This window comes from Marmota marmota, unplaced genomic scaffold (assembly GCF_001458135.2).
Source record: "Marmota marmota marmota unplaced genomic scaffold, marMar, whole genome shotgun sequence".
NCBI classification, from domain to species: domain Eukaryota; kingdom Metazoa; phylum Chordata; class Mammalia; order Rodentia; family Sciuridae; genus Marmota; species Marmota marmota.
The window spans coordinates 3,364,427-3,391,775 of NW_026000052.1; the positions used below are offsets into that span (position 1 = coordinate 3,364,427).

The 27,349-nt window shown below is 63.4% G+C and overlaps 2 protein-coding genes and 1 long non-coding RNA gene across 3 annotated transcripts in view; 2 read left to right on the top strand and 1 right to left on the bottom strand.

Moving 5' to 3' along the window:
- Window positions 1–5,374, top strand: part of Sardh (sarcosine dehydrogenase) — a 49,000-nt gene extending 43,626 nt beyond the window's left edge. Inside the window, exons 21-24 of the mRNA XM_048813426.1 lie at window positions 1,045–1,207; window positions 1,819–1,987; window positions 3,582–3,717; window positions 5,100–5,374. Of these exons, the coding sequence (XP_048669383.1) occupies window positions 1,045–1,207; window positions 1,819–1,987; window positions 3,582–3,717; window positions 5,100–5,225 (594 nt within the window). The 3' untranslated portion in view covers window positions 5,226–5,374. The remainder of the gene's footprint in view (window positions 1–1,044; window positions 1,208–1,818; window positions 1,988–3,581; window positions 3,718–5,099) is intronic.
- A 6,035-nt stretch (window positions 5,375–11,409) lies between these two features.
- Dbh (dopamine beta-hydroxylase) overlaps window positions 11,410–27,349 on the bottom strand; it is a 17,044-nt gene continuing 1,104 nt past the window's right edge. Inside the window, exons 2-12 of the mRNA XM_015505681.2 lie at window positions 26,254–26,400; window positions 23,942–24,199; window positions 22,959–23,135; window positions 22,368–22,470; window positions 18,667–18,833; window positions 16,459–16,602; window positions 16,131–16,169; window positions 15,527–15,586; window positions 13,163–13,290; window positions 12,738–12,897; window positions 11,410–11,934 (exon numbers count right to left, since the gene is read on the bottom strand). Coding sequence (XP_015361167.2) covers window positions 11,803–11,934; window positions 12,738–12,897; window positions 13,163–13,290; window positions 15,527–15,586; window positions 16,131–16,169; window positions 16,459–16,602; window positions 18,667–18,833; window positions 22,368–22,470; window positions 22,959–23,135; window positions 23,942–24,199; window positions 26,254–26,400 — 1,515 coding nt within the window. The 3' untranslated portion in view covers window positions 11,410–11,802. The remainder of the gene's footprint in view (window positions 11,935–12,737; window positions 12,898–13,162; window positions 13,291–15,526; window positions 15,587–16,130; window positions 16,170–16,458; window positions 16,603–18,666; window positions 18,834–22,367; window positions 22,471–22,958; window positions 23,136–23,941; window positions 24,200–26,253; window positions 26,401–27,349) is intronic.
- Window positions 16,455–18,102, top strand: LOC107159146. The gene is made up of 2 exons (XR_001505704.2): window positions 16,455–16,595; window positions 16,900–18,102. It is a non-coding gene; the product is annotated as an uncharacterized LOC107159146 (long non-coding RNA).

Consider the following 27,349-nt stretch of genomic DNA (forward strand, 5'->3'; position numbering starts at 1 on the left):
TGCCTCCACGCCAGCCCGCCCTTGGCCGGCAAGGGCCACTTGTCAGCTCCATTGTCCAGCCCGGGGCCCCCAGGCAGGCTCCGTGGCTCCAGGATTTTGCCCGCCCAGAAGCTATGGTCAATCCTCCGACACCTGGGTCCAGGGGCAGAGGCCACATCTGTCTTCAGACCCCATACTTGGCCCAGGCTGATCACACTGGCGGGCAGTTGGCTTCTGGAATGATGGACACGGCACTCGGCCACCCCCCTTGGATCCCTCTGTCCCCAAGGGCAGCTCATGATGCACACGCTGTACCATGGCTTCCAACCAACGGCCTCATGGACAAGTCTCGGGACCCGTTAAAGCCTAAGACGTGAGAGCCAGAGCTGCTGACCACTCTGGAGACAAGGAAACGGAGGCCACAGGAGCAGGGAGGCTTGCCCAGGTTATGGAGGGGACTGAAAGGCGTCCCCGTCCTGCCTGCTCGAACTGCGATACAGCTTTATTGAGAAACAGGGCCTTTGCAGATGCAGCTAAGAGAGGATCCTGGGATGAGATTACTCAGGACGAGGATGGGTCCTAAATCCAATGGCCAGTGTCCTCAAAAGACAGTAGAGGAGACAGGCAAGGTGAGCGCGTGTGAAGGCAGGGGCTGATCTTGGTCACAGCCGAGGACCGCACAAGCCACCAGGAGTTAGGGGGTTTGGAGTCAGGGGGAGCAGCCCTGCCACGCTTTGATTTTTGGCTCTGAACTAAGAGAGAGTCTGTTTCTCTTGCTTTAAGCCACCTCGTCTGTGGTCATTTGACCCTTGGGAAACTAGCACAGTCACTTAGAAGATCTGAGGCCTGGGACGGGGGACATATGTTCTGCTGCTCCCGCAGGGGGCCCCTCTATCGCCTCAAGATTCCCAGAGCAGCTCGTAAGGACCCTCCTTGGAAGACTGCTTTCCTGGTGGCAATCCTGCTGAGCCCAGGGCCAGCTGACCATATTGGTGCCATCGCCAACACGGTGGCCTGGGCCTTGCAGGCCTGACGTCTGTGTCTGAGCCGTGTCTGTCTCCCCAGGTCCGGGCCATGCGGCTGTCCTTCGTGGGGGAGCTGGGCTGGGAGCTGCACATCCCCAGGGCATCCTGTGTGCCTGTGTACCGGGCAGTGATGACCGCGGGGGCCAAGCATGGCCTGGTCAACGCCGGGTACCGAGCCATCGACTCCCTGAGCATCGAGAAGGGTGAGTGCAGGGTTTGCGCAGCCTGCTGGCCACGGAGGCATGGAGCTAGGGACACGGCTGCCCCTCCCTCCCCGCCACGATCGCCTCTTTTTCCTGGTTACCACCCATTTCCCCAACCCTCCTCGCTGCCCACGCACTGGCCTCTGGTTCCGGGCCCTGGAGAGGGTGTTAGGACGCCCAACGCCTGCACGTGCCAGGGTGAGGAAGCAGGGCCAGGTGGGAGCCGATTCAGCACAGTGGTTTCCCTGAGAGGCTTGCAACGGGCAGTGGGGCTGGACTTGGGCCTTGGGCAGGCTCTGCGCCGCTCCACCACCACGCTGCAGCTCAGCCCCGGGAGAGGTAGAGTCAGAGCAGGAGGGGCCACCCCAGCCCTCTTTAAATGCCACCCCAGTGCCCCCGCCTGATGGTGCAGGGCTCCGAGTGCCCCTGGGGTCCATCTGCTCCTGGAACTCATGCCCGAGTGTCAAGGGAGGACCTTCTGGGGTTGAGGATGTCCCCGCCGCCCGTCCTGGGGCTGCTGCCCACGTCCCTAAGCAGCTCTCTCAGGGTGGGGAATGGGCTGGGGGCCTGTCCCTCATCTTGGCAGGACCTGACCAGTGGTCCCCCCACAGGCTACCGGCACTGGCACGCGGACCTGAGGTCAGACGACAGTCCTCTGGAGGCCGGCTTGGCCTTCACCTGCAAGCTCAAGTCCTGCGTGCCCTTCCTGGGTCGCGAGGCCTTGGAGAAACAGCGCGAGGCGGGCCTGCGCCGGCGCCTGGTGTCCCTCACGGTGGAGGAGTGAGTACCCTGGCCTGGCCAGGCGCTGCTGAGCCCAAGAGGCGGGCACTTCCTGTTGCCTCAAAGCACCTGGCATGCCACTGCCCACGCGTGGCCACCCTCTCCCCGGCCACCCATCACACAGGAGCCCAGGCCTGGGGACACTCTGGTCAAGTCCCACACCAGGGCAAACCAGGCCAGTCTAGGCGACTCAGACGCCTCCAGGGCCAGGCAGGGCGGGGTGGGTCAGCGGCTAGAGCAGAAGGGCCCTGCCAGGCCACGGCTCCCCTGAAGTGGTGAAGCCCAGCCCCGAGCCCTGCCCTGGAGCCATCTCTTGGTCACCTGGGGCCACCTCCCTCCTGTTGGGGTTAAACCTCCCTGAGGCCCGTGATGGGATGACCACCACCCCAACTCACATGTGAGGACCACAGGATGCTGGTGACAGGGACTCTGGCAGAGGTGGAAGGAGTGACCTGGCTGGGGGACCCGGCCCTTGCCCTGCCTGCCGAGGGGCAGCTCTAGGACCAGTGCTGGGAGCCGGCCAGCTTCTCCACAGATTCCCGGCAGAGCCGGATCTGGGAGCCTGGCTCTCACCTGTTGTCCTGGCACAGGGTTGGTGCCAGCGGGTCTCCCAGGCACCCTCAGGGACCCGCGTGGCCCAGTCTCCAGGAAGGCGCAGCTTCTGCCTTCTCTGACGTGGGCCGACAGCCAGCCACAGAGCTGGCCTGTCCTCCGGGCCCCTCCCTGGCTCTTATCACTGTGCCTCTTCCAGGGATGGCTTGTCACCGCGGGAGCTGCTCCACTGTGGCTGGGGGTCCTTGCAGCTAGGCTGGTCTCCCGAGCCCTCTGACCCTCAGAAGCTCAGGCCTGGTGTCTGGCTCCAGGATCAGCCTCGGCTGACGACTGCTCCCCCCAGGGTCCTGCCCCAGGCTGCAGCTCTGGGCTCCGAGGGGCGAAGGACCCTGCTGCTTTGCACGGGGCCCTGGGCGAGTCCATGCTCAGGCTGAGGCCAGGCCAAAGGGGGAGAGGGAGTTCCCAGGTCTCGTCCTTCTCCCCACATCTGTTTGGCGGTGGGGCCAAGTGCTGCGTGGCCCCAGGCTGCGGTCCCAGGAGCTCCCAAACTGCCCTGACTGCTCCCTTCGGCACAGCCTCTGTGGTGACAACCCAGGGAGCAGCCTGCAGATGGGCACAGGGGCTCCCCGGCACCCGGGTGCTGGCATCTCTGTGATTTTAGTTTACACTTTTGTGTGTGTGTGTGTGTGTCTTGCATTTTGAGTTTTCGAGAATCTCGCGTGAGCTCTTGTGTGATAGAGGAGGCCCCGTTGGTGGTGCGGGCTGCCCTGTGGGCGCTCGGCTGTTCAGAGGAGAAGGTCCCAGGTAGAGCCTTTTCCCATTATGTGGGGCTTGCCCTGGAGACACGAGTGGAGCCCTGGCGGGGCGTCTCTGGTCTTCCCCATGGTCCCTGGCAGCAGGTGCCCAGACGTGCCAGGCCAGCGCCCGGCTGGCTGGGACATCACTGCCCTGGGCACAGTCCAGCTTCCCACTCTCCCCTAGGCCAGGGGACGTATGTGCACCAGGGGCCTAGGGTCCCAGCCGTCCCTATTGCTTCTTCCAGAAAAGTGCCCATGTTTGGCCTGGAGGCCATCTGGAGAAATGGGCAAGTGGTGGGCCACGTCCGGAGGGCTGACTTCGGGTTCACCGTGGACAAGACCATCGCCTACGGCTATATCCAGAATCCTAGTGGTGGGCCGGTGAGTCCCGTCCCCTGGCCCTGCCTCCTCACCCAGGCACTCCCTGACCCAGTCGGCCCTACGTCCATCACGCAAGCCCAGACTCTAGGCAAGGTCCAGGAGTTGTCCAGGGAGTTGGTCTCTGGGCCAAGTACCAGGGCTTCCCTGGATGGCGGGAAAGGAAGTTCCCCAGCCTCCCCAGGAAGAAGGGGCCACCTCTGCCTCCTCTTCCCATCTTTCCAGCCTGGGGCATGGGGGTGCCAGTGAGGAGGGTCCTGCCTTTCCACGAGCATCACTGGGAGCAGGTCTGCCCTCTCCAGAGTGCGACCGCCCTGCCCTGCCCAGCCCAGAGGCTCCAGATGGCTCTAGCCGTCACCTGAGCCCCTGACACTTGCAGAGAAACCAGGTTGTGGTCCCCACTGAACGGGGAGGAGCCAGGCTGGCGTGAGCCCCTGGGAAGAGGTGATGGCTGCTCAGGCGAGGTGGGCCTGGGGAGCAGGAGGCCCAGGACACGGGCTCCTCATCGCCACCCTCTGGGCTCTGCCCCTCAGTTGCCTGTGACCTGGGATGAGCAGTTTCTCTTAGTCATTTCATCTACAGCATGGGGACAGGCCCATCCTCCTCAGGGGACAGTTGTGTGGAATGCCACTCTATGGGGTTTAATAAGCCCTCCTGTGACATGGTGGCACCATTGGCAATGATGTCTGGGGTCCAGGGCCTTCTTGGACATGGGGAGACGGGAGCCTGGGAGCCGAGCAGAGGTCACTGTCCCTGCTGGGGCTGGGTGGGGTGGAGGTGCCCCTGCCTGTCCTTTCAAAGAACAGCAGCACCGGCCCTGAATTCCAGCTGGGCCAGGGATGGGTTTGGGATGAGTGTGGCCCAGTGAAGGTCACCCGCAGTCAGACAAGCGGCCCTGAACACTGGGTGTCATTGGAGCAGCAGGGCTGGCGCCCTGCCCCCGCGATCAGGGCAACCCAGAACGCTCGCCCCGGGGAGGTGGATGCAGTCTCCCGGAGCTGGTGGCCAAGCGCCCCCCGGCACACCAGGGCAACAAAGCTGCTCCGTCCCTGCCCCTCGGGACTGCCCAAGCTGGCTGCCAGCCTCTTGCCCTGCTGCACCGGGAAGCCATCATGTCCCCAGGGATCTGGAATTACTTGGGGAGCGGGGGAGGTGTGCTGTCCTTTGGGACAGGATTACTGGCTGCCAGACCTGGGCTTTGCTGGACCCCAGGTGCTCACGTGGGACTTGGGGCTCGCGGGGCGTGACTTACCTGCTCTGGGGCAGTACCTGGGCTCAGAGGGGAGACTTTGGACAGGAGTGGGTTGGCCAGGGACCCCCGACCCTCCGGCGAGGAGGAAACCCTGCCCCCCAGTAACGCGGAGATCCTTGTGCCTTGCTCCTAGGTCTCACTGGACTTTGTCAAGAGTGGGGACTACGCCCTGGAGAGGATGGGGATCACCTATGCTGCCCAGGTCCACCTGAAGTCTCCCTTCGACCCCGACAACAAGAGGGTGAGGGGGATCTACTGAGGGGCCGCCCAGGGGCCAGCACCAGCCGCCCTGCTGCGCCATCTACTGCTTCCTGCGTCCCAGGACCCTGGGCCCCAGCCAGACATGGACCTTCCCCACCCTCAGCCCCGGCCTGATAAAACCCCAAACCAGGCGTGGAGAGAGACCAAGTGCCTGTCCTGTGCTCACTGCCCCAGATGGGCGTCTTCCCACCACCCTCCCGGGACCTGGGCTCGGGGACCATTGATTCTTCAGCCTTGGGAGATGCAGAGTCAAAGGAGGAGAGCCCACGCAGGCCCAGGAGGCCAGCTGGCTCACCTGACCCCAGTAGCCTGGCCAGAGCACTTGGTTGCAGGGTGGGGGACCAGGGCAGAGAGGAGCGGCCGAGAGGTAGGTGCTGGTCCTGAGGCCAAGGCCATCGCGCAGGATGTGGCCTCTCAGATCAGGGACAAGAGGGGTGTTAGGCAGGTGGGAGCTGCTGAGAGTCCCCGGCCCGAGACCTGGGTGGCCTGTGACACGTGGGGCCTGTGACACGTGGTCTCACATCAGCTCCCCGTGGCCCATGCAGAAGTGCCACCTTGGCTGCCCAGCCGTCACGGCAGGTCCACGCCGCGTGACAGCTGCCGGAATCCTGGCCTCCAGGGCCCCCTGGTCCCTGCTGTGGACCCGGCCGTTCCTCGGTCTTCCTGCTCACCCACCCGGGAGGGGCCCGGCCCGAGCCCAGCCCCACACCATGCCGTGGGCTGGGGCCCCTCCCCTCCCCCTCCCCCTAGGAGCCCCTCCACGCCTGCTGGGTGTCAGGAGTGACCCACCTTCCTGCAGGGTGGGCGCCTGGTCCCCTCCCTCCTCCTCGCGGCAGGCCTGTTGTGCGGAGGGTCCAGGCCTGGCCCAGCAGGCCCCCCCCCGTGGTGCCCATGCCGTCCTTGGGGGTGCCTGTGGTTGTGGGGGGCGGTGCTCAGGGCATTGCAGGGCTGTCCCCTGACCCCCAGAGGCAGCACAGAGCACGGGGTGGGTCATCCTGGGCAGCACCTGTGCCTTTGGACACTCACACTGAGCCGAGATGGCCAGGCACATAAAACTGAAGCCACAGAAGACTTGTGGGCTGTGGCCTCTGAAAAGCCCGTTTGGTCCCCTGAGTCTGGGGAGGGGCCGTGGGCTGGAGAGCACGGTGGGCCTCTGGCTCTCACACGAGCCGGGAGGAAGGAGCACCTGCGGCCTCCTGGATGAGCGAGGATCCCAGGAGCCAGAGGAAAGGGAGAGGCGGCTGCCCAGGTGGCTCGGCCTGCTTCCCGGGGCCTGCGGTTTGGCCGGGACCTCTGAGTTGGGCCTATGACCACATCCATCTCTCGGCCTGTCCTTGGGAGAGGGCCCAGGATGAGGGAGGTCGGAGCAGGTCCAGGCCAGCTCGTCTGCCCGGGGCTGCAGCGGGAAACGCTTTCCTGGGCCTCCCGCTGTTGTGCCTCCTCCTAACACAGGGGACCCTGGCCTCTGCAAGGGTGCTGGGTGGCCGCCTGAGGGCGGCCATCACGAACCTCTTCCCCAGCTCACCTGCTCCATCTTCTGAAGGGCCCCTGCAGTGCCAGGGCCCCTGAGTGCCAGGGCCCCTGAGTGCCACCCCAGGTGAACTGCCAGGACCCACGCCCCTAGAGTGGGCTCCCAGGCTTCGCCCCCGTGCGCAGCCCTCCTTAGCTCTAACCCAGAGACGCCTCATGTCATAACTACCCTTTAAAGACTCTCCGGGGATCTGAGCACCGGGACCCTCGCTGTGGTGAGCCCATTGGCAAGGAATTTCTGGACTCTTGTTCTACAGGTGCCTGAGCTCTGGGGACCAGAAGGGGTGGCCGTGGAGGGAGGCACAGAGGTCTCTGCACCCTCCCTTGGCCCACCCAGGGGTCCAGCAGTCCCTGGGGCTGGGAGGCTCCTTGGCCACCACGGGCGACAGGCCTTCTTCCTATTCCACCCTCCCGCCAGCTCCAGTCTGGCTCCAGTCCAGCTCCCTGTGTCCAAGAGGGACAGGCCATTGGCAGGATTGAGGTGCCCGACTCCCCTGTCAGGACAGAAACCTTGGCAGCAGGGTGCATGGGTCACTTCCACCTTCCTCCCTCCCATTGCATCCCAGACTCCTCAGAGGCAGGGTGGGCACAGGGCTACCTCCTCCACGCTGCTGACACAGCGGCAGTGAGAGCATCTGGCAAAGGAGAGATTGTGACTGTGTTGGACAGTGAGCCTGTTGTGTGCAAAGGTCCTGGGGCTGACCTGCTGTATGACCTGGGTGTGGTCTCATGCCTCTGGGCTGTGCAGAATAGTGCAGGTGGGCCACCCTCTCTGTCTCAACTTGGGGACACCCCCAGGGGGCTCCTGCCTGGAGAAATAACCCTGCCTACAGAAGCACCATCCTGCCTGGCTGGGCCTGGTGATCCTATCACTCCACCCACAGGGTGATGCACAGAGGCCACAGAGCCTGCCCAGCACAGCCACGGGTCCTCCCCTGTGCCCGTTGGACTGGAGGCAGCTAAACGGCTCAGGTCAGCCAGCAGTGAGCAGGAGGCCCAACATGCAGCAGCCAGGGCCACGCAAGACCCCCCTCTCCTGCAAGGCCCCGTCTGCTTGTGAGTGCAGGGACCAAGGTCGTCACCTGGACACAGGACGCAGCAGATGTCGGGGCCTGGGTGGCAGCAGGAACTGACCGCAGCCAGGGGCGCCCCCTTGTACCCGGCTGCCGTCAGGCCAAGAAGAGCAGCCGGTGTCCTTCCAAGACCACAGGGTTCCTGGGGGCTCTGAGGCCATGCAGGGGGCCCTGGACACGGCCAGCCTGTGGCCCTCGGCTCTCTTCCTCAGTCCTGAGTCTTGAGTGGTTGGCCCTCTGCAGCTCACTACGCACCCAGTGCCCCCAGGAGTGGGAGCGCCCTGGGCTTCCCACAGGTGTCAGTGCACAAAGGGGCAGGAGAAAAGCCAGGGCAGAGCGTGGACTTCTGACCAGGAGGGGGACAGAAGGTGTCAGAACCCAACAGGCACAGGCCTCGCCAGGCAGGGTGAAAGGAGACCTCAGGCCTCTGGCCGCCAGTGGATATCTGGGGCCTGTCCCTGTGGGAATTCTGCATGAGGTGGCCCTCGTCCTCACCTTCTCTCTCATTCTAGAGTCTGCTAGAAAATCTCACGGGCTCTGCATTCCAAATGCATCCTCATCTGAGCCTATCTTCACCTTCACATCACCACACTTTACCCTGGTGATTGCGTGGCTCCGTGGCCTTGTTGACCTCTCCCTCCTCCATGTACCACCCTGTGTGCTGTCAGCCTTTCTGGACTCACACCCCTCAACACACCAGGATCCCCTGACCTCAGGACCTTTGCATGGCTCTTCCCTGAGACACCATGGGCCTCACCCCTCAGCTTCTTCAGGGTTTTGACAAAAGGTCACCTTCTCAACAAGGCAGTCCCTGATGGCTCTATTAGAATGCTCCAGGCACCCCATCTCCCACTCCTGGTGTGGTGTGTGCTGTACCCCTTTTCTCACCATCTGTCTCCCGCTGGGAGACAGCACCCAGTGCCTGAATGCGGGCACTTTACCCTTATTTCAGGCTGTGGGGAGGAGAGTTAGCCCAAGGGAAATGAGACCCAGGCTAGTGGGCCTGAGGGGGCAGCGTGGCTGCTCGAGGACCGTGAGAGTCCTGGGCCCAGGGTCCACCCACGGCCTCGGGGCTGGGGGATCCTCCTTTAGGAGCAAAACGAGCTTGGGGCACTTCTGGGGGTCGTGGGCCAAGGCCAGCCCCTCTGACGTCCAGAGACAGGAAGGAGTCGGGCTTCTAGTCTAGAACCTTCTGCCAAATGTCCCGAGTCCCCTCTGGGATCCTCCAGGAAGGGGGAGGTCCTGGCCTGGACAGTGGGCTCCCTGCCGTGGGGGGCAGCCGGAGGGCGCAGGTGGATGTGCGGCATTCAGGGTACAGGTGAGGGAGAGGCCAGGGCTCATGTCCAGGGGAAACCCAGCTGTCCTCCTGTGTGGGGACCGGCCCCACCCAGCTGGGCCTGTGGGACAGGCAGAGGTGGGTGCCCAGCGCCCAGAGGCTCAGATCCGCCCACTCAGCTGCTGGGGGGCAGCCAGGGACGGGGGCCTGTTGTGGGGGGCTCAGGAGTCGGGACGGCCCATCTGCACAGGCACCTGGGAGCCTGGGAGCCATTTCAGGGTCACAGTGGCTGAAATGTGACGGGGTGTGCTGGGACCTTGCCCGGGGGCAGGGACCTCCTGCATCCTGTGGACCATCCTCTGCCCAGGGCAGCAGCCGAGGGCCACGAGTAGCTACTGAGTCCTGACCCGTGGGAGCCCGAGGAAGAATCTGAGTGCCCAGTCTCGACCATTTAATCAACAGGAAATGAAGCCGAGGTAGCCACACCAGGCGGGGGCTACCAGACAGCACCCCCGGGGACACCCGGACCTGCTCAGGCAGGCACCCTGCCCCGGCTGCAGTCCGGGGACACCCCGTGCTCACCACTGGGCCTCTCAACACCGGCCTGGCTTGTGTCCACAGCACCCCAGGACGCTGGCACCTCCCAGCAGGGGCACTGTGTGACCCTAGCAGGCTGGTTCCCAGGAGGCACCCTCTCCTCCAAGGGGACACCCAACCCAGAGAGGGAAAGCAAGTGACCCAGGGCCACACAGCGGAGGTAAAAACGGGAAGCTGGGCTGCTGGACACAGAGCTGGGCCTTTCCGTCACCTGATGATTCAGGAGGGGGTGAGCCTCGAGAGCTCTGGCTTGGAGCCTGTGGGAGGGACCCGGCCACAGCAGTCCCCACCCATGGTGACAGAGCTTTCAGGTCCTGTGTTTAGCCCCCACGCGGCCCCCGGGGCTCCTGGTTCATGAATAAGGAAGTGGACGTGGGGCCGAGACACAGGCGCCCTGTCCCCACGCAGTCTGCTCCACTGGCATGGAGCCGGCTCCCTCCCGGGCCCACGCTCCCCTGCGGGACTTGGGCGCCTGGATCCAGGTCTCTGCACCTGGTTTCCGAGCCGCCTGGGGGGCAGCAGCTCCTGGCCTGGCCTGGGCCGCCTGGCCCTGGCCCTGTGCTGCCCCAGGCTGCTCCGGCAGGAGGTCGGGAGGCGGGGACTGTGCGTCTGCTGGTGTCTGAGGGGTCGGAAGCTCTAGGACCGGGTGGATCTGGCTGCAGTCCTCTGGGGACGTGGGGTCAAGCTGGCTCTGGCCCTTCTCTGCTGCCCCGTGAGGGAGGCAGTGTGGGGGCCACAGTGCTCTTGGGACTTGGAGGGCCAGGTGGCCCTGTGGCCCCGAGTGTCACAGCAGCTCTGGGCTGTCTGGTGTTTGGGGGGCAGCCACCAGGCAGGACCAGAGGGAGGGCCAGCCCCCGCGGGGAGGTGCCCCACCTGTCACCCGGCTGTGAGACGAAGTGGCCCGGACAGCGGCGGAGCTGGCTCTCTGGGTGCTGTCGGGGCCTGGCATTAGGCAGCAGTTTCTCCCCACGAGTTATGGCCGCCAGGAGCCGTGGTTTATCCCCGCGGTACAGAGCGTCTGGGTGCGTGACTCCCTGTAACGGAGTGCCCTGCGGAAGGCTGGCCGCCACCGGCTGCTGTCTGTGGAAGGCCCCGCCGTCCTTCGCCCGCCCTGTCCCCCACCCTGCCCCCGCCGCAGCGTCTTGCTGGACTGACTGACTGGACAGAGCAGCATCTGTCACTCTCTCCAGGGACCTTCAAGGAGTTGAGCTTGACCTCAGACAGGGAGCTGCCCAGAGCAGTGGACACTGACCCCCACAGGGCCCGGCTCCCCCTCGCCCCAGGGAAAAGGCTTGGCTCCAACAGCGTGGCAGCCCTGGCACAGCGTCCCCACCCAGCCAGTGGTAACTGTTAACACCCTCTCCCTCAGCTGGCACGCCTTCCTTCCATTTGACAGACGAGGAGACGGAGGGTCACACAGGTGCCAGGCCGGCCCAGGTCTCCCTGAGGGGGAGGCAGTTCTTTGGCAGTTCTGGTTCTGCCGCGCTCACGGCTCCTTTTCCCCAGGGAGCCAGCGCCAGGATGCCCGCCTGCCTGCGCCGTCTCCCTTCAGGGGGAGGAGGCAGTTCTTGGGCCTCCCCTTTAGGTGGGCGAAAATATCTGTTTACTCCACAGCGGAGCAATTTCCCCGCGCAAGCCTCTAACTAGCTGATGGCCCGTCCTGCCCCTTGGCAGGGGAGCCGCCCACCGGGACACAGGAGCCGCTCTGCAGGGCCATGTTTAGTAGAGCTGTCACTGTACACAGGGACGCCAGCCGCCAGCGGGACCAGCAGGGCGGGGCCGTGGGTCGCAGGGGAGCCTGGCTGTCCCAGGAGGCAGCAGGACTTGTGGACCCCAGGCAAGGCCCCCGCGGGGCTCATCCTGACTGGGTCAGCAGGGGTGGACACAGCTGTGTCTACCCAGTCCAGGGCAGGTCAACAGGGAGCCTCCGGGCCATGCAGGGGTCTGGGGGAGGAGGCTGGTGTGGCCCAGGTCTCAGGCAGGGGCTTGGTCCAACCCCTTCACCTGGCACTCAGCACTGCACTGGGGGCTTCAAGCATGCGGATGGACAGGGCTGGGTGGGCCACTGGGACACAGGGAGGAGGGTTGGAGGCTCCCTTTCAAGCTTTGCCACGGCCAATGTTGACCACCGTGGGGCCAGCGGGGCTCTGGGTCCCACGGGTGGGGCAGTGCGGGGTGGGCTCTTCCAGGGTGGAGACAATCTTAGGCAGTGGCTGCAGGTCCCATTCCCCCTGCAAGGAAGGCACAGAGCAGGCTGAGGCTCAGGCGGGCAGGTGCCCAGCAGCCTCCTGTCTTACCCGCACACTCCTCTCGACCTAGACTGGACTCCCATTCCTCTAAGCTGCCCTTGGGGTGCCCACCTGGGTTGAATGCTCCCCCCCACGCCCCTTTGGGAGCCTAGGAGCCCCCAGACCCCCACGTCATCCCCACCCTAACGCAGCGCTCCAGCCCCATGCGGGCTCTGAGGTCCAGGCCTTGTTCCGAAGGAGGAGAGGCCGCGTCAGAGCGTTTTCTCCCGCCCTGCTGGCCAGCCCTGCCCGGGGTGCTGGATTGTGTGATCTAGAAGTTAATCCAGCTCCCCAGCACCCCAGGAGAGGCCAGCTTCCCAGATGTCCCGGCGCCCAGCTCAGCATGGCCCTGGCCTCCCGGCCAGCAGCTTGGCCGCAGGCTGCTCGGCTGGGCACGAATTAAGTGCTGTTGGATCCCTGTAGGCGGAGGAGCCTGCTTGGGCTGCAGACTGGGGTGTCTGCTGCCCCCGCCCCCAGTGCTGTATTTTCAGGCTCGTGGGAAGCTGCTGGTGCCCGCTCACACCCCACACCGGCTGTCTCCCAGGGGCCTCTGCTCCCTGCTGTCCGTCCGTCTGGCCTGTCCCCTGGTGGTTTTCTCCATCCCTCCCGCGAGTGCTTCAAGTCAGCTGTTTGGGGTGCGGGCCCCTCGCCCGCTGGGGCCCTCCTCGGGCCTGGGGAGACCTGGGCGCATGGTGTGGGCAGTGGCGGGTGCTGGCGGGCCTTGGAGGTGGAGAGGCCAGGGCTACCTGGAAGCGGACGGCCGAGGACCTGTTGCAGTGCATGGAGATGGGCGCGAAGGCGTAGAGCGCCCTCAGCACGTCGCGGCTGAAGGAGTTCCAGGGCACCGAGGCAAACTGCTGCGGGACGGTGGCCTGGGGGCAGGTGCAGACGTCCTCGCTGTTGAACCTGGCGGGGACAGTGCGGGAGATGACAGGGAGCCCGCAGGATGCAGGTGAGGCCCGCTGGTGGCCCCGTGCCACCTGCTCCCCAGCCCAGTGTCCTGGCCCCTCCACGCTGGCAGTGGGCTTGTCCCTGGCCTGCACTAGCTGGTCGCAGCCAGGGGACTGACTAGTGATTCTGTCACTGTCACTGGCACCTCCTGAGTGCCACCCTGCTCCAAGAACCAGCCTGGGTCCCGCCACGGTCCCCGGGGCAGAGTCAGGACACTCGCCTGTTCACCAGGTGGAAGTACTTCTGCAGGAAGCCGGGGTCCACGGCGCTCTTGCACAGCTCCAGCTGGGTCTGGGGGTAGTAGTGCACGTAGTTGACGCACATCTCCTCCAGGATCCCAAAGCCGCCCTGCAAGGCCAAGGAGACCCGTCAGCCTGGCCGTCACCCTGCCCGTGGTCCCCAGCAGTTTCCCATGCACACTGTGCCCGCATCTGCGCCTGCTGGCAGCACAGTGTCGGGCAGCGCACCCCCACCCCATGGAGCAGGGGACAGAGTCCCGCCCCACAGGCTCCCTTCCTTGGCAGGAGCAGGCGACCAACAAGCCCAACAAGCATCAGTAAACCCACACTAGTGGTGATGGTGCCCTGATGAGGGGACAGGGCCGGGGACAGGGCTGCTGTTATGCCCGTCCATGGCTGTAGGTAGCGGATCTCGGGGAGGACGAGGGGCAGCCCTGGGCTGGCTTCAAAGTCCATGGCAGCAGGATGGTGGCCAGGAGCTGTCCCTGGGGCTTCTAGCAAGGGCAGCAAGTAAGGAGCACCCTTCCACCGCCAACAGCCACTGGCCATCGGTCACTCCCACAGCTTGGCTCTGACAGTGGCCAGAAGCCTCTCCTGGCCTCCAGCTGCCCAGCCCTCACCTGCATGGCTCTGCCTCTGGACGCTCACTGTCCAGTGCACAAGGAGCTCCTGCCTAGAGACACATGGTGTGAGGCTGCCTGGCACAGGACAGCCTGCCCCGTTAGGGCCGGGCCTCGTGAAGCCCAGCAGGTGGGATGTGTTGGAGCCCTGCCCCAGAGCAGTCGGCTACCTCCAAGCCTCGGTGGGTGCCTGCAAAGCTCCCTGGCCTCCGAGCTGTGGCCCTGAACCCAGAGGAGTTGTCCCCAGATCCAGAGGGAGCAGGGAGGCAGGAGCAGCACAACCTCAGGGCCCGGGTTAGACCCAGCAGACCTCAGCCCGAGACCCTGGGCCAGCGTCTTCCCGCTCTGGGCCTCTGTGGCTCCCAGGACGGAGCAGAGACTCCTGCTAAGTAGGGGTGGAGAGGACAAGGCCACCCACTGACGGACACATCACGGTGACGTGCCACCTCGTGGGAGCAGAGCATGGGCAAGCTGAGCTCTGTTGGATCCCAATGCCCTGCAACATGGACAGAACTGGAAACTGCCCAGAGCAGGAGGCCAGGCCCAGAGGCCACACGGTCCTAGGCCAGTTACGAGAACTGCCCAGATTGGCCACTCCAGAGGCAGAAGGCAAGCAGAGTAGCCGGGCTGGGCAGGGCCTGCAGGGTGACAGCTCAGGGTGAGTTTCTTCTGGGGTGGTGAGGGCCTCTAACATTGGCTGTGGGCATGGCTGGGGGTGTCGGGGGCTGTACCAAGGTCACTGGATCAGGGACCTACGTGAGCGAATGGTGTGGCGGTGGATTACAGCTCCGTGATGCCATCAAAGACAGCCGTGACCTAGTCACAGAGATGGACTGACCGTGCGCTGCTGCATCAGGGTGGGGGCAGAGTCGAGGGCTCAGGTGCCGGGTGGGATGCCACCCAGGTCTGGTCCCCTGAACCTCGGAACTCACGGATGAGTCCTGCCTGCTGCCATGTCAAGCCAGCCGGCTAGACCCACTGCCCCGCCTGCCCAGCGGAGACCATGTTCTCGCCACCGTCTCACCTGTCCTTGAGGCGGTCCTTCCCATCAGCTGCTCCCCCTCCTCGGGCTGCCCACAACCCCGCCAGAATGAGTCCTTCACATCCCTGCAGTCCCAGTCACCCGTGCCCACTGATGCCCATCCGTGCTTCTACCCTCCCCGGCCAACGCCCTCCACCCGTCTCCGTCCCCTGGGCCTTCCTGCACACAGCCTGCCCCCGGAGGCTGCCACCACCCTCTCCACCTTGCCACCTCCACCTTCTCTGGTCTCCGTGTGGTGCCGCTTTGGTGGTGAGGTTTCCGTGGCCCTAGCTCCCGGGCCACTCTCTGCTTTTCTGTTTCTACTATGATGCTGCTTGTCACTTAGGGCCAGTGGTTTGGTGCCCCGGTGGACTCGGCCCCACAGGGCCTCCTGGCTCCTCCCACACCCAGCCCAGTGCCGGGCACACAGGTGCCAACACGGCCTCTGTTGGGCAGAGCTGGCGCCACCACCACATTCCCCACTCAAAGGGGCTGGCGCGGCTGAGGTTTGCCCAGCTAACACACTGCCTGGGGCTGCCAACGCCACGGCCTGGGACCAGACTGAGAATGGTGGTTGATGGAAGGAGAGAGGGAGGGACCCGCTCCCTCTGGAGGAGGTGGGACTCGGCCAGGGGCAGTGTCAGGAAGCAGGCGCGCCCCCCCCCCCTGTGCTCCAGGAAGGCAGCTGGGGGTGGGGGACTTACCACGGTGGCCAGCTTCCTGTCCTCTGTGTTGTATGTGCAAGAAGTGATGAGCACGTCTCCCTGGAACAAGCCAGTGATGGGTCAGCACCGCCAACCGGGGGCAGGCGCTGGGTCCACCTGTGGCCCACCCCTGTGAGAGTCAGTGTGCCACTTGCCCACCACGAGGAAGCCCTGTACACAGGAGCGCAATCTGAGTGTCCCTGTGGATGCCAGCCCTCGGGGGTGTGGTTAGGGCCTGGCTGTGGTTAGGGCCTGGCCCAGGGTCGTGCAGGTTGGCTGGTCACCTCACAGCCCGAGTCCCCACCTGGACAGGGTTTGCCTTGGGTGCTACCAGCCGTCCTACCTCAATACTCTCACCTCTGCCTGAAAGCTATGGACTTGGAGTTCTGCTGACCAGGCTGGAGGACACCCACCCCTCTGATGCCCTCAGTGTTCCTTTCTGATGCCCTCTATGCAGCACCATGTGTCCCACCTGAGGTGGCCCAGGTCCCATGCTACCCATGGCGCTCTGCCCTGCCCTGTGGATTTCCCTTCCCCATCACCGTCTGTCTCCCTCCTCCAGGGAAAACACCCCCCACTCCGACCAGCCTGCCCGGGCACTCACCTGATGGACAGACACGACCTTCTTCAACATGCGGATCTCCTGGCATGGGGGAAAAGGGGGCGTCAGAGGGCTCTGGCCCTCCTCCATTAACTTCCCCCTGGGAGTCGGCTCTGATCTGGCCTCCCCAGGGCTGCCAGGCTTGGCTAAGTGTGGGCTCTGGTCAGCGGGTGAGGCTGGGGCCAGAAGGCAGCTGTCCAGGATGTGTCCCTCCCTGGTCCTGGTGGCATGTGGCAGGCCCTCCCCAGACCGACACCAAGGGGCTGGGGAAGATGCCCCAGCATAGCGCCCCTCAGCGGAAACGGAAGGAGGCGTGACCCCTCCCCCCTACCTGGAAGTGAGGGCTGTAGTGATTGTCCCTGTTCACAATCTCTGTCTCCCGGCCGTCCCGGACCAACACGGTGACCACCTTCCTCCCGGTCAGATGCGTGTGGAGTTGAGAGGCGAAGATGTGGACCCCCGAGGAAGGTAGGGCCTGCGGGCGGGAGGAGCGGTCAGGACATGCTCTCGGCTTCCGTCTGGCTCTTCCTCTGGTCGGGTTGGTCTCCTGTCTTGCTGCCACTGGCCACTGGCCCTGCCCTTCGATCAGTGAGACTTGTGTGCTTTGCAGTGCTGTGAGCACTGGGGACCCTCAGGGCCCGTCGGGGACCCTTTGGCCTCCTGACACTGTCCACTGGCTAGAGGTGCCGGTCTGTGCAGGTGCAGGAAGGAGCGTGCTTCCTGGGGATGGCGTCCCAACAGGGTACCTCTCGGCTTTTCTGCCTGACTACAGGTGTCTAGACCACAGGCTCTGACAGCCGGGCACGTGGCCCCGGAGGGACAAGACACTCCGAGAGCGTCACCTTCAGGAAGCCATCCACATAGATGTGATTTTTCAAAAAGAGCTGGGTCACTTCCACCTGGACACTCTAGTAGAAGGCTGGTCTGCATTCCTGAGGCTGGATGGGTGGTCTCCAGGTAAGAGGGGTCCAAGGGACCTCAGCTCCCCACAGTAGGCAGGGCTGCGGTCACTTTTGCCCAACCCTGAGGAGGTGAGGCCAGCCCGAGGCCAAAGAGCCTTCTACAGACAGGGAAAGGAATATCCCCAACGGGGACCTTGGGGGTGGAAGACAGTATGCGAGGCAGGGCAGGAAACCATTGTGACCCCCACTTCGAAGCTGCTGCTGCCCAGAGGCACAGCCCTGGAGTCACCCAGACCTGCCTCCCACCTCACCCTGGGGCTGCTGGGGACATGGCCTCCGCAGGCTCGGTCTCCCCCATTGTGAAATGGGCACCAGGACATTTACCTGCCACTCACTGGGAAGCAGAGTCCAATGTTTACAACAGACTGTGAAGTGGCACCCCGTTATCCAAAAGCCCCCGGAAACAGCGGTGGCAAGAGGCCAGGCCCGTGGGAGAAGCCGGGCCAAGCCTGGGAGCCCAGACTCCAGGAAAGAAGAACAGTGGGCACAGGCCCAAGGAGGCCCAGCCCTGGGAGGCCCGGAGGGACCCTGAGCGGCACGGCCGTGTCCGCCTCCCAGGTGGCCGGAAGACATTCAAGAGATGGACAACATGTCGGTCGGGGCATCTCCTTCCACGTGGGCCAAAGCCTGGGGAGGGGCTTTCTGCGGCCCTTTGGAGATGTGTTCTGAGGGCAGGTCGAGTCTCGACCTCTGACCCACGTTTCCCCACACACAGGAAATGTCCCTGCAGCTTCTCTGTGGGTGGGACACGGGCCCGGCCCAGCCCAGCCCGGCCCAGGAAGGCAGGCGAGGGAGCCTGAGCCGGGCCTCGGGGCTGCTGCACTCACTGCAGCCTGTGCCCTGTGCCCGCAGAGCCCGGGGCATGCTGGGTGCCCTGCCGCCTCCCAGCCCCGCTCTGGTCAGGTTCCTAGAGAAGCCTCCCACTGGGGGGCCGGGGGTGTTACCCAGAGGCTGAAGGCGAGTCCCAGGACTCAATTCACCCAGCAATCTATAAACTACTGTCAACTTCTCAACGCGGTGTTATGTTTTTTCCTCTCTTTTTGGTGCTGGGGATTGAACCACCCAGGGGGCGCTGAACCACCGAGCCACATCCCAGCCCTTTTTATTCTGTATTTTGAGACAGGCTCTTGCCAAGTTGCTTAGAGACTTGCTAAATTGCTGAGGCTGGCTTTGAACTTGTGATCCTCCTGCCTTAGCCTCCTGAGCCACTGGAATCGATGTTTTTTAAATGTGAAACAAGACTGTACATTCCCGTGACCTCTGAAGGTGTGAGTCAACATGTAAGAGAAAGCCCCGGAGGGCACGAGGAGCGGTGAGGGCATCCCGGGAGGGGTGCAGAGAGCTTGTCCTTGGGGACATCACCTGCGTTCCTGGTGGTGAGTGTGTGGGGGCCTCCTCATGGAAGGAAAGTGCACTTTAAAGTGCAGGTCATGGAAGCTGGGCATGCGGGCACCTGGGTGCTTGGGCAGAGCCCCATCAGTGCTGGGGAGGCAGATGCAGATGCACCAAACACCCTTGGGATCTGGGAACCTCGGTACCCGGCCGCCCACCCTGGCCACCCTGCTGGCCCCACTCACCAGCTGGGTGCACTTGTCCGTGCAGTAGCCGGTCAGGACGAAGGCGGTCTCCTGTGGGGGGATGGCCATCACGGGTGTGTACACTAGGCCCAGCTCCATGATCCCTGCGTCAAAGCGCCGCAGCGTGGCTGTGTAGTAGAGCCGGATGCCCGAGGAGTCGCGCCGGCCTAAGAGAAGGGGGACACGGTTGGCAGAGGCCCCTCAGCAGCCCTGGACACAAATTGCGCTTAGGACCCCAGCTGCCCTTAGGAGAGCCACACCTCACGCCTGCTGACCCCGCCTGACCTGCCAAGAGCCCAGCCTTTGTTCCCACTCCTGTGGACCCAGGGTCTCAGTGCACACATGGGACACCCATGTGCAAACAGCTGTCCTTTCTACCAAAGCTGGTGGACCACGTCACTGTCCTCCGGGGTGACGGCTGGCCGAGGGGTCCTGAGCAGGAGCCTGGGCTGGGGCGGGGCTGCTGTGAGTCTGCATGTGCCTCCAGCCTCACTCGGTCCACAGGGCTCACAGAACCTCTTCCCAAGGAGACCTTGTGTCTCCTGATTGCTTTGCCTGCACCTGGGGGTCCTCTGAGGTTTGGCGAGTCCCTGGACTCCCTGGGAAGGGGCTGGTGGGCAGGGGTCTGGGATGCTAGATCCACAGGAGCAGCCACATAGCCACACGTCCTGCAGCAGCCCTCACCCCCTCCCAGGGTGCCATGCTGGGCAAGTCGGTCAGTGAAGGGCCTTGTACTGGGGCTGCACGGGTGGGTGGCCAGACCATGCCCCTGGACACTGGTAGGAACAGAGATGGGCAGGAGAGGCTCCAGGGCTTGGTGCCCCTTGGTGTGTGGGAAAGGGATGTGGATGGGGTGCTCTGTGTCACAGGACACGACTCTCAATGAGCATCCAGTGATGAGCCACGTAGGAAGTTCCAGTCACAGGAGAGGCCAATGGATAGCCTCAGCCTGGTGGGCATCCCTGGGCAGGCAGTGGCCTCTCCTCTCAGCCTTCTGCTGGTCCCTGTGCAGATGCACTTCTGGGTGGGAGAAAGCAGGACAGAGGGGTGCAGGGCCACTGTCTCCCCAGGCCAGGCACTGTCCTCACTGTCCTGTCACTGGTCAGAGTCACTGTCCCCACGTGCACATGAGGAGACAGGATGGATCCTGAATGGGAGGCCCTGGCGGGGCTGGGACCAGAGAGCCCGGGCTGGCTGCAGGGCAGGTGTCGGGGACCAGTCCCTGCTCCCAGCTCCCTGGGGAAGCCGGGGCCACCCTCCAGTCTCTTCCTCCCTCCTGCCCGCCCCCAGCCAGACTCAAACGGCTCCTGCGTCTGTGCCCGAGTTCATCAGAGGATAATAACACAAAGGGGGAGGGGGTGGGTTAAAATTCAGATGGGGATTAAATAATGAGATAATTTGGGGATTTTGATATTTATAGAAAAAGCAGCCCATCTCCAGATTTACAGGGTGACAGGAACATCCTTATGTTGGCAAAGGATCCATAAATACCACCAGATAATCAGGAGGAGACAGACTTCCCTGATGCTTAAGGAGTTTTTGAAAATCCATTTGCTTTCAGGTTTTAAATGAGCAATAAATCCCGTATCATGCTAAGGCCTGAGCCGCGTGTCTGCTCTTTGCACGCCGCAGATAGCGCAGTGGGGGCCGAGAGCCCTGCGTGTGCAGCTGGGAAGAGAGCCTCGGGCGGCATCGGCTGAGCGCAGCCCCCGTCACTGGCAGCTGGGAGCACTGGGTGCACGGACGTCCCCCAGCCTCGCAGCCCTCATCCATCAGGGTATTTCTGTTCCTCACTGGCACAAATGACAATAAGTGTCATTCAGAGAGAAAGAGAGCGGAGAGAGGGAAAGGAGCTACATATGGTGGATGATGCTGGCACGACAGGGAGAAGGAAATCTGCTCAGCTTCTGATATGGTGTCCAGGGTATTCCCATCCTAGAGGTCAACTCTGGCTGCTCCACCTTCAGGCACAGGGCCATCAGGCAGATCCCACCCTCTGCCCCAGCTCGGCTCTGAGCCAGGCTGGACCAGCTGTGTTCCCGACATGCTCTGTTTAGCAGTCTCCCTGTCAATGACAGACCCTTCCCTCTCTGGAATGCAGCCCTTGGCTGCTTCCCGTAAGGAGATTCTCCGCATAAAGCAAGGCCCGTGTTAGACACCATAAAGCCACCCCCGCACGTGGACCTCATCCTCTTGGGCTTCCTCACACTTGGCTTGTGCCTCCCCGCTGCGTGGGCCTGTGTGCCTGTCTCATCTCCTTCTGGAAGCTCCTTGAGAGTGTCCTCCTTTCCTGAGGTTCCTCTCCGAGTCTGAAACAGCCCCTCGTGCACATGGGGCCCTCCGCAAACACCGACGGAACTGAACGCATCGTCTGCTTCTCCTAGGCACGCACCCCGCGGGTGAAGCAGGAAGGAGGCAGAGGTGCGTGGTCCCACCCAGACGGTTCCGGGCCAGTCTGGACAACACGGGCTGCTGTCCGAAGCCTCGGCCAGGACGTGAGCTGGGAAAGGACCTCAATCCCGCGCCGTCACTTCCTGGCAAGATGACCAGGGCAGGTCCTCCTCCCTTCTCAAGTCCACCCTACAAGTTGGAGGATGCGATCCCACCCTGCCTACCTACCCGGGGGACCACGAGGACTTGGCCTCTGAGTGTCGAGGTGCTGAGAAGCTCAACAGCACCAACTGAGCTGCCCCCACTGTGTCCTGCTACCAAACCTATGCCGCCCTCTGGGCCAGGAGCAGAACCCCAGGCTGGGAGCCCCTGCCTGCCAAAGGCAGTGGGGAGCCTTCCAGCCAGCCCCGTCGGCCCTCCCTGGTGTGTGCGCACGTGGACAGGAGCTCCCGGCCTGCTCACACCCTCGACAGCTCTGCCTCCGTGTGTTTTGAGAAGCACACAAGGACAATCAGAAAGGCCCCCAGGGACCAGGACCCTGCCCTGGGGACAGCCCTGGAGGCAGTGTCTCCCAGCGGTCAGGGGCAATTACAGGGTTCTGGCAGGGACCACTGCTGACCCTGGAACGTCCTGTCACCCTGCCATGGCCAGGTGCCCTGTCTTGGCCCAGCCTGTTCTAGAGAGGCCAGGGCCATAGCCTGTGGGTACCAGCAGGACCTCAGTAACAGTGGTGGTCAGGGATGGGGGAGCTGATGGTCTGAGCTGCCTCTAACCTCAAGAAGGTGGACTTCCAGGGAACCTCCACCCAGGCCCCGTCCTGCTGCCCCTGAATGCTGGACTAGTGCTGACACCCCAAACTAGCCTCTGGCTCTGCTGTGGAGCAAGGAGAGGGTCTGTGTCGGCCTGGCTGCCCCCACCCTGGCACCCAGTGACCCGCTGTCCGGAGGCAGCCTGGGAACCAGGCTGGCCTCGAGGCTGTGTGGCCAGGGCTGGGGCATGGACTAGGCCTCTTGTCCTCTGGTCCTGCTCGCTGCCCCCTAGTCCCTGCATCTAGAATCCTTGGTTTCCTCATCTACACAGTGGAGATGAAGACACCTCCCGGCCTTGGCACCTGGGATGTGCCATCTGGAGGGCACAGGGCCCGGGGCAGGGCTGCCACATGGGGCAACAGGCCACGCAGCTGGGGGGCCTTGGGGCGGGTGCCTCTCTGAGCACACTGCTCATGCCGCAAACACTTTGGGCTGGACGCACGGCCAGCCCCAGTGCTCCTAGGAGGGCAGAGCAGGCCTGCAGATGCCCTCCGCTCCTACCTGGGATCTTCAGCGGGTTGTGGTAGTGGACCTCGAGGCGGAGGTACCTGGAGGACCCGGGGCCCCCAAACGCAAGGCCAGCTTCCTCGGGGTAGTAGAACGCCTGCGGGTAGGGGGACAGTCAGACGGAGGAGGAAGACCCACAGCGGGGCAGCCCGGCCGAGGTGCTGGGGTCTGAGCTGGGGCATGGTGTGGCCGGACCCTAGATTAGGGTGACCCTCATCTGCTGCCATCGACATCCCACGGGGACCCGCCAGGCTCTGGACTGACAAAGGCAGACCCCACTTGCCTCCAGCCACCCTGGGGCCATGCTGTGCCCACACCCCGAACTCCAGGGGAAAGCAACTCAGCTCCCAGGTTCACGGAGCAGGGAAAAGTGCCCGGGGCCGGAGGAAGCCCCAGCCCCTGAGGAACGAGGGCTCAGGCCTCTTATGGGCACCGGGGGCTGCTTGGGGCTCAGGCCCCGGTGGCCTCAGGAGCACCCGACAGCCCCCTTCTTGGGGTCTTTGGGGCAGCAGCACTGGGGAAGCCCAGGTGCGGGGAGCAGGACCCAGCCCGGGGAGGACGGGCTGCTGGGCGTGGGCCCCTCACCTTCGCGCCCAGGGCCCAGGCGGCCAGCACGTGGCGGCAGTAGCTGAGGCGCTGGGGCTTCATCTTGGAGTCGCAGGGCCCGCTGAAGTGGGGGAAGCTCTCGAAGGTGGCCGTGCACTGGAAGACCTCCATGTGGTGCACCAGGGCCTCGTTGCCCTCAGTGACGATGGGCTCGTACTGCAGACGGACAGGCCACCCTGAGCCCCCGGAGCCCAACACCTCCCACCCGCTCTCCCGCCCACTGGCCTCTTCGGGCCCCCACCTGCCCATCTGTGGAAGGTGAGGGAGGGGACAGCTCCCAGAGCCTCGTCCAGAGCCTGAGGAGGGAGCTGGAGGAAGAGAGCTGGACCACAGGGACCGCCTCCTGACGGGGGACAGGAAAGCTTTGTCCTCGTGTATAGGACAACGTCTGGGCGAGGACGCTGGCCATGCTGCTCCATGGGGAGTCAGGGTCCCCAGAGTAGGGCCTGCCCCCAGGCCTTGCTACACAGCCCGGCCACTCGGGCATGCGACTCTGGATGCCCCTCTCCGGGCTGCATTTCTTCCCCAGGGGCCATACACGATGTTTGTCACCGCTGTGAGGAAGTCCCGGCCACCCCAACCAGGCCCACGGTCCACTGTGGATTGTTGTGGTCATCACTGTGCTGAGTCCTTTGTAGAGCAACTGGGCTCTGAGCAAAGCTGCCCTGCCGTGGGTGAGGAGGTGGCCTGGCACAGACAGAGCCGGACGGCCGTTCCCGACCCAGGGCAGATGCAGGACCCGAGACCCTGGTTTATTGTTCCCGCAGGGAGCCTGGGCACTCAGAGGCCCAGGGAGGAGTGGGATGACGGTGACAGGGGACCAGAGGATGACTACTGCCACCGGAGGTGAAGCCCAGGCCCCAGGCCCAGGCACTGGGAGGTCTGCTTAGCAGGACGCGACCCTCCAGGCTAGGGACTGCTGGGGCCTGGCCCCGGGGCAGAGCGGGCCGGACCCCACCTACCATGACAATGTGGTGCCGAGGGAAGCCCTGTGGCAGCTCGGTGATGTAGCACCAGTACGTGGTCTCCTCGCTGGGGATCAGGACGTCGGGGGCACGGATCTCCATCGTGCGTGTGTCCGCGGGCACCGCTGGGGTGGGGACCTCAGGCTTCAGGAGCTGCACCCGCTGCAGCCCCGTGTGCAGGCTTGAGATGTTGATGGCCTCCAGCGACTGGAACGGCTCCTCCAGGATCCCATATACCAAGTGGACAGTGCCATCCTGCAGCCCAGACAGGGCCCAGTCAGTTGCCCACTCAGCCCCCAGAGTGGGCTCTTGCTCACCACAGGGGAGGCATGTCCCTGCCCAGCCACACTCACCAGGGGGCGTGCTTCACTCTGGGCTCTGCAGACGATAGGACCTTTGAGGCCCTGCCTGGCTCTAGCTGACCACCCCAGAACCTCCTGTCAGCACCATGCATCAAATGCAGTGTGATTTCTACCCACGTGCTATCCACCTTCAGAGGTGAGGACAACTACTCACTTGTCCCTGTGAGGAATTAATGTGTGCAAAGGGACAAATAGAGAAGCAAAGAAGACAACAGGCAGAGGTTTGCCAGGTGACGTGGGCGTCTGCCCAGAAAAGCCCCAGGGATCAGCAGAGGGGGCCCTCAGGGAGGAGGTGGGCTGCAGCCAGCAAAGCCGTGGAGGCGGGGCTAGCCCGCCCTTGGGGGAGAAGAGCCCCAGGCCACGTGTGGAGGTGGAGCTGAGGCACCTTTTGGCCAGCTGGTTTGGGTCTTGCTTTTGTGCTGTCCCTCTTTCCATGTCCCTGTTTCTGCCTTGTGGAATGGGAATGTTCACCGGGTGCCTTTAAGTACTGGCTCCATGGAACTTGCCTTGGGTTTTTACAGGGGCTCATGCTGACAGTCTGCCTTGGGTCTCGGGGACGTAGACTTGGGGTAATGCTGAAACTCTGAAGACTGGGGGGACTCTTGAAAGTGGACTAAATGCATTTTACATTGTGAGACAAGCGTGAGCTTTGGAGGGCCAAGGGTGGACTATTATGGTTTAGATATAAGGTGTCCTCGAAAAGCTCAAGTGGGAGACAATTCAGGAAGCTCGGCGGTGGGATGGTCAGGCGGTGGGGCCTCGACCCAGCCAGCGCATTAGTCCCCTGGTGGGGATAACTGGGTGACTGTAGGCCACAGAGCGTGGCTGGAGGAGGTGGTCACTGGGGCTGTGCCTTTGGGGTTTATGTTTTGTCCTTTTTGAGAGGGTCTCTCTCTCCCTCTGTCTCTCTGCTTCTTGGTGGCCATGTCCTTACCTGCTTTCCCCTGCCACATCCTTCTGCCATGATGTCCTGCCTCACCTTGAGCCCCAAGGAAAGGAGCTGGCTTCCTATGGACTGAGACCTCTAAAACCAAGAACCCCAAATAACCTTCTCCCCCTCTAATGTCTCTCATCAGGTCTTCTGGTCACAGCGTGTAACAGCCGACTAAAGCAGCCTGTGCTGCTGCCAGGTCCAGCCTGCCCTTGCCTGGCCCTCTCCTGGCTCCTGCTTCTGCCTTTACCAGGCCTGATGCTCCCCACAAGCCAGCACGCCGTCCTGGCCCCCTCCCCAGGAACCACAGGAACGTCTCCCTCAATGGCACTAGCGGCTCCTCTGTAAATCAAGACCTGGGCACAAACTGCCAGCCGTCTTCCCCGCCATGCTGAAGGATTCACAGGATGGTGGACATCAGAGTGGACCAGCAAGTCAAAGGGTCTTGTCTTCCAGGGCAAGGGGGACTGCCTTTATCTGACGGGGGCTCTTGGAGCAATGTAAGGAACACACAGTGTTTGAGATCTGTGTCCTGGCCCTGGACTCCTGGCCCCGTTCAGGTCTTATGTGATCACGCTGTCCCCCTCTCTTTCACACATGGGTAAATGGAGGTCTGGTGGAGAAAGGGGCCTGCCTGAGTCCACAGCACGCTGTCAACAGGGCGGGTTGGAAAGCCAGGTTTCCTGGCCCTTTCCCAGATCCCACTGACATTGATGGGCCAGGGAGAAAGCCCCGGTGCAAGATCTAGTCCCTGCGAGAGTTCTGTGGGAAGACCCCCGTCCAGAAAGCATGTGGCTACATATCCCCAAAGAGCTACTTCTTTGAGGGTTCTGGAGCTGCCAGCAGAGCAGGACCCTCCCACACGGCCTTGGCCTACCCGGGGCCTGGGGCCACCCGGCTGGCTTTCTGCATGACAGCCCAGGCCCCAGACTTCGCAGGAGGAGACCTGGCAGCCCGATCCTGGGATGCAGGTGTGGTCCTGCAGCCCACACCCTCCTGGGCTAGGGCCTCCCTACCTCAATGAGGTAGTCCTTGGGGTCACAGGTGGCAAAGGGTCTCTTGAAGAGCAGGACCAGGCCGTCCGGGGTGCCCTGTGCCTGCAGCAGCTGGTAGTCCTGATGGTTGTCCAGGTGGACCCGCCCCTTCTGGTCACTCCAAGCGTCCTGCGGAAACAGGCTCAGGAGGAGCGGGAAGGAGCCCATCGGAGGGACACTGCAGCAGGGCTGGGGAGCCTCTGGGCCCCGCTCCCCACTCACTCCCTGTTGGGGCCTCATCCACTTTCTTTCTCTTTTTTTTTAAAAATGATTCTGTGGGTCACATCCGGGGCCTCATGCCTGCTGGGCAAGTGCTCTACCACTCGGTCACACCCCTGGTCCCCACGACCACTTTCTAAGTCTACTTCCGCGTGGGGACGTTGGGGCTGAGCCCCACTCCACCCTCTTCCTCTTTCCTCTGTGGCCCTGAATCTGGGCTATCAAATGCCACCCTGGGAATCAGGTTCCTGGGCCCTGGGGTGAGACCCAGGAATTTGCCTTGTTAAGAAAGTGCCTGAGGCTTCCCCCAGGGCACAGGCCACCTCCCACTGCTCTAGAAGGGGCAGGTCATGGGGCCAGGAGGAGAGAGACAGATGGGGAGGAAGAGGGGGACCAGGTGCAGCATTTAAGGTGGCACTCATTCCAGGTGCCCCTCGACTCAGGCAAGCAGGAGAGCAGGTGCCACCTCAAATACTGCACCCGAGGCGTCTCTCACTTCACCCATGCCCACCCAGCCTGGCCTGGAGAGGGGAACTGAGGCCCAGGGAGAAGGGGAACCTGGATCACTGGCCCCGTCTCCCTCCCCCATTGCTCCCCCGGCCCTGGGCTCCAAGGCTCAGGGACACATCATGGGCTCCAGGCCAGAGCAGGGGACAGCAATGCACCTGGGGAGAACCTTCCCCAGCAAGCAGGCCTCTCTGGATTCAAGAAGGCCACGGGCCCCTGCCAGAAGGAGTTGGTTGTGTTTCTTTTTAATCCTGCATCCGGGGCTACAGCGTGTTTCTTCATTTCCTTGAGAGGAAGGAAGGAAGGAAGGAAGGACGGAAGGAAGGAAGGAAGGAAGGAAGGAATGAAGGAA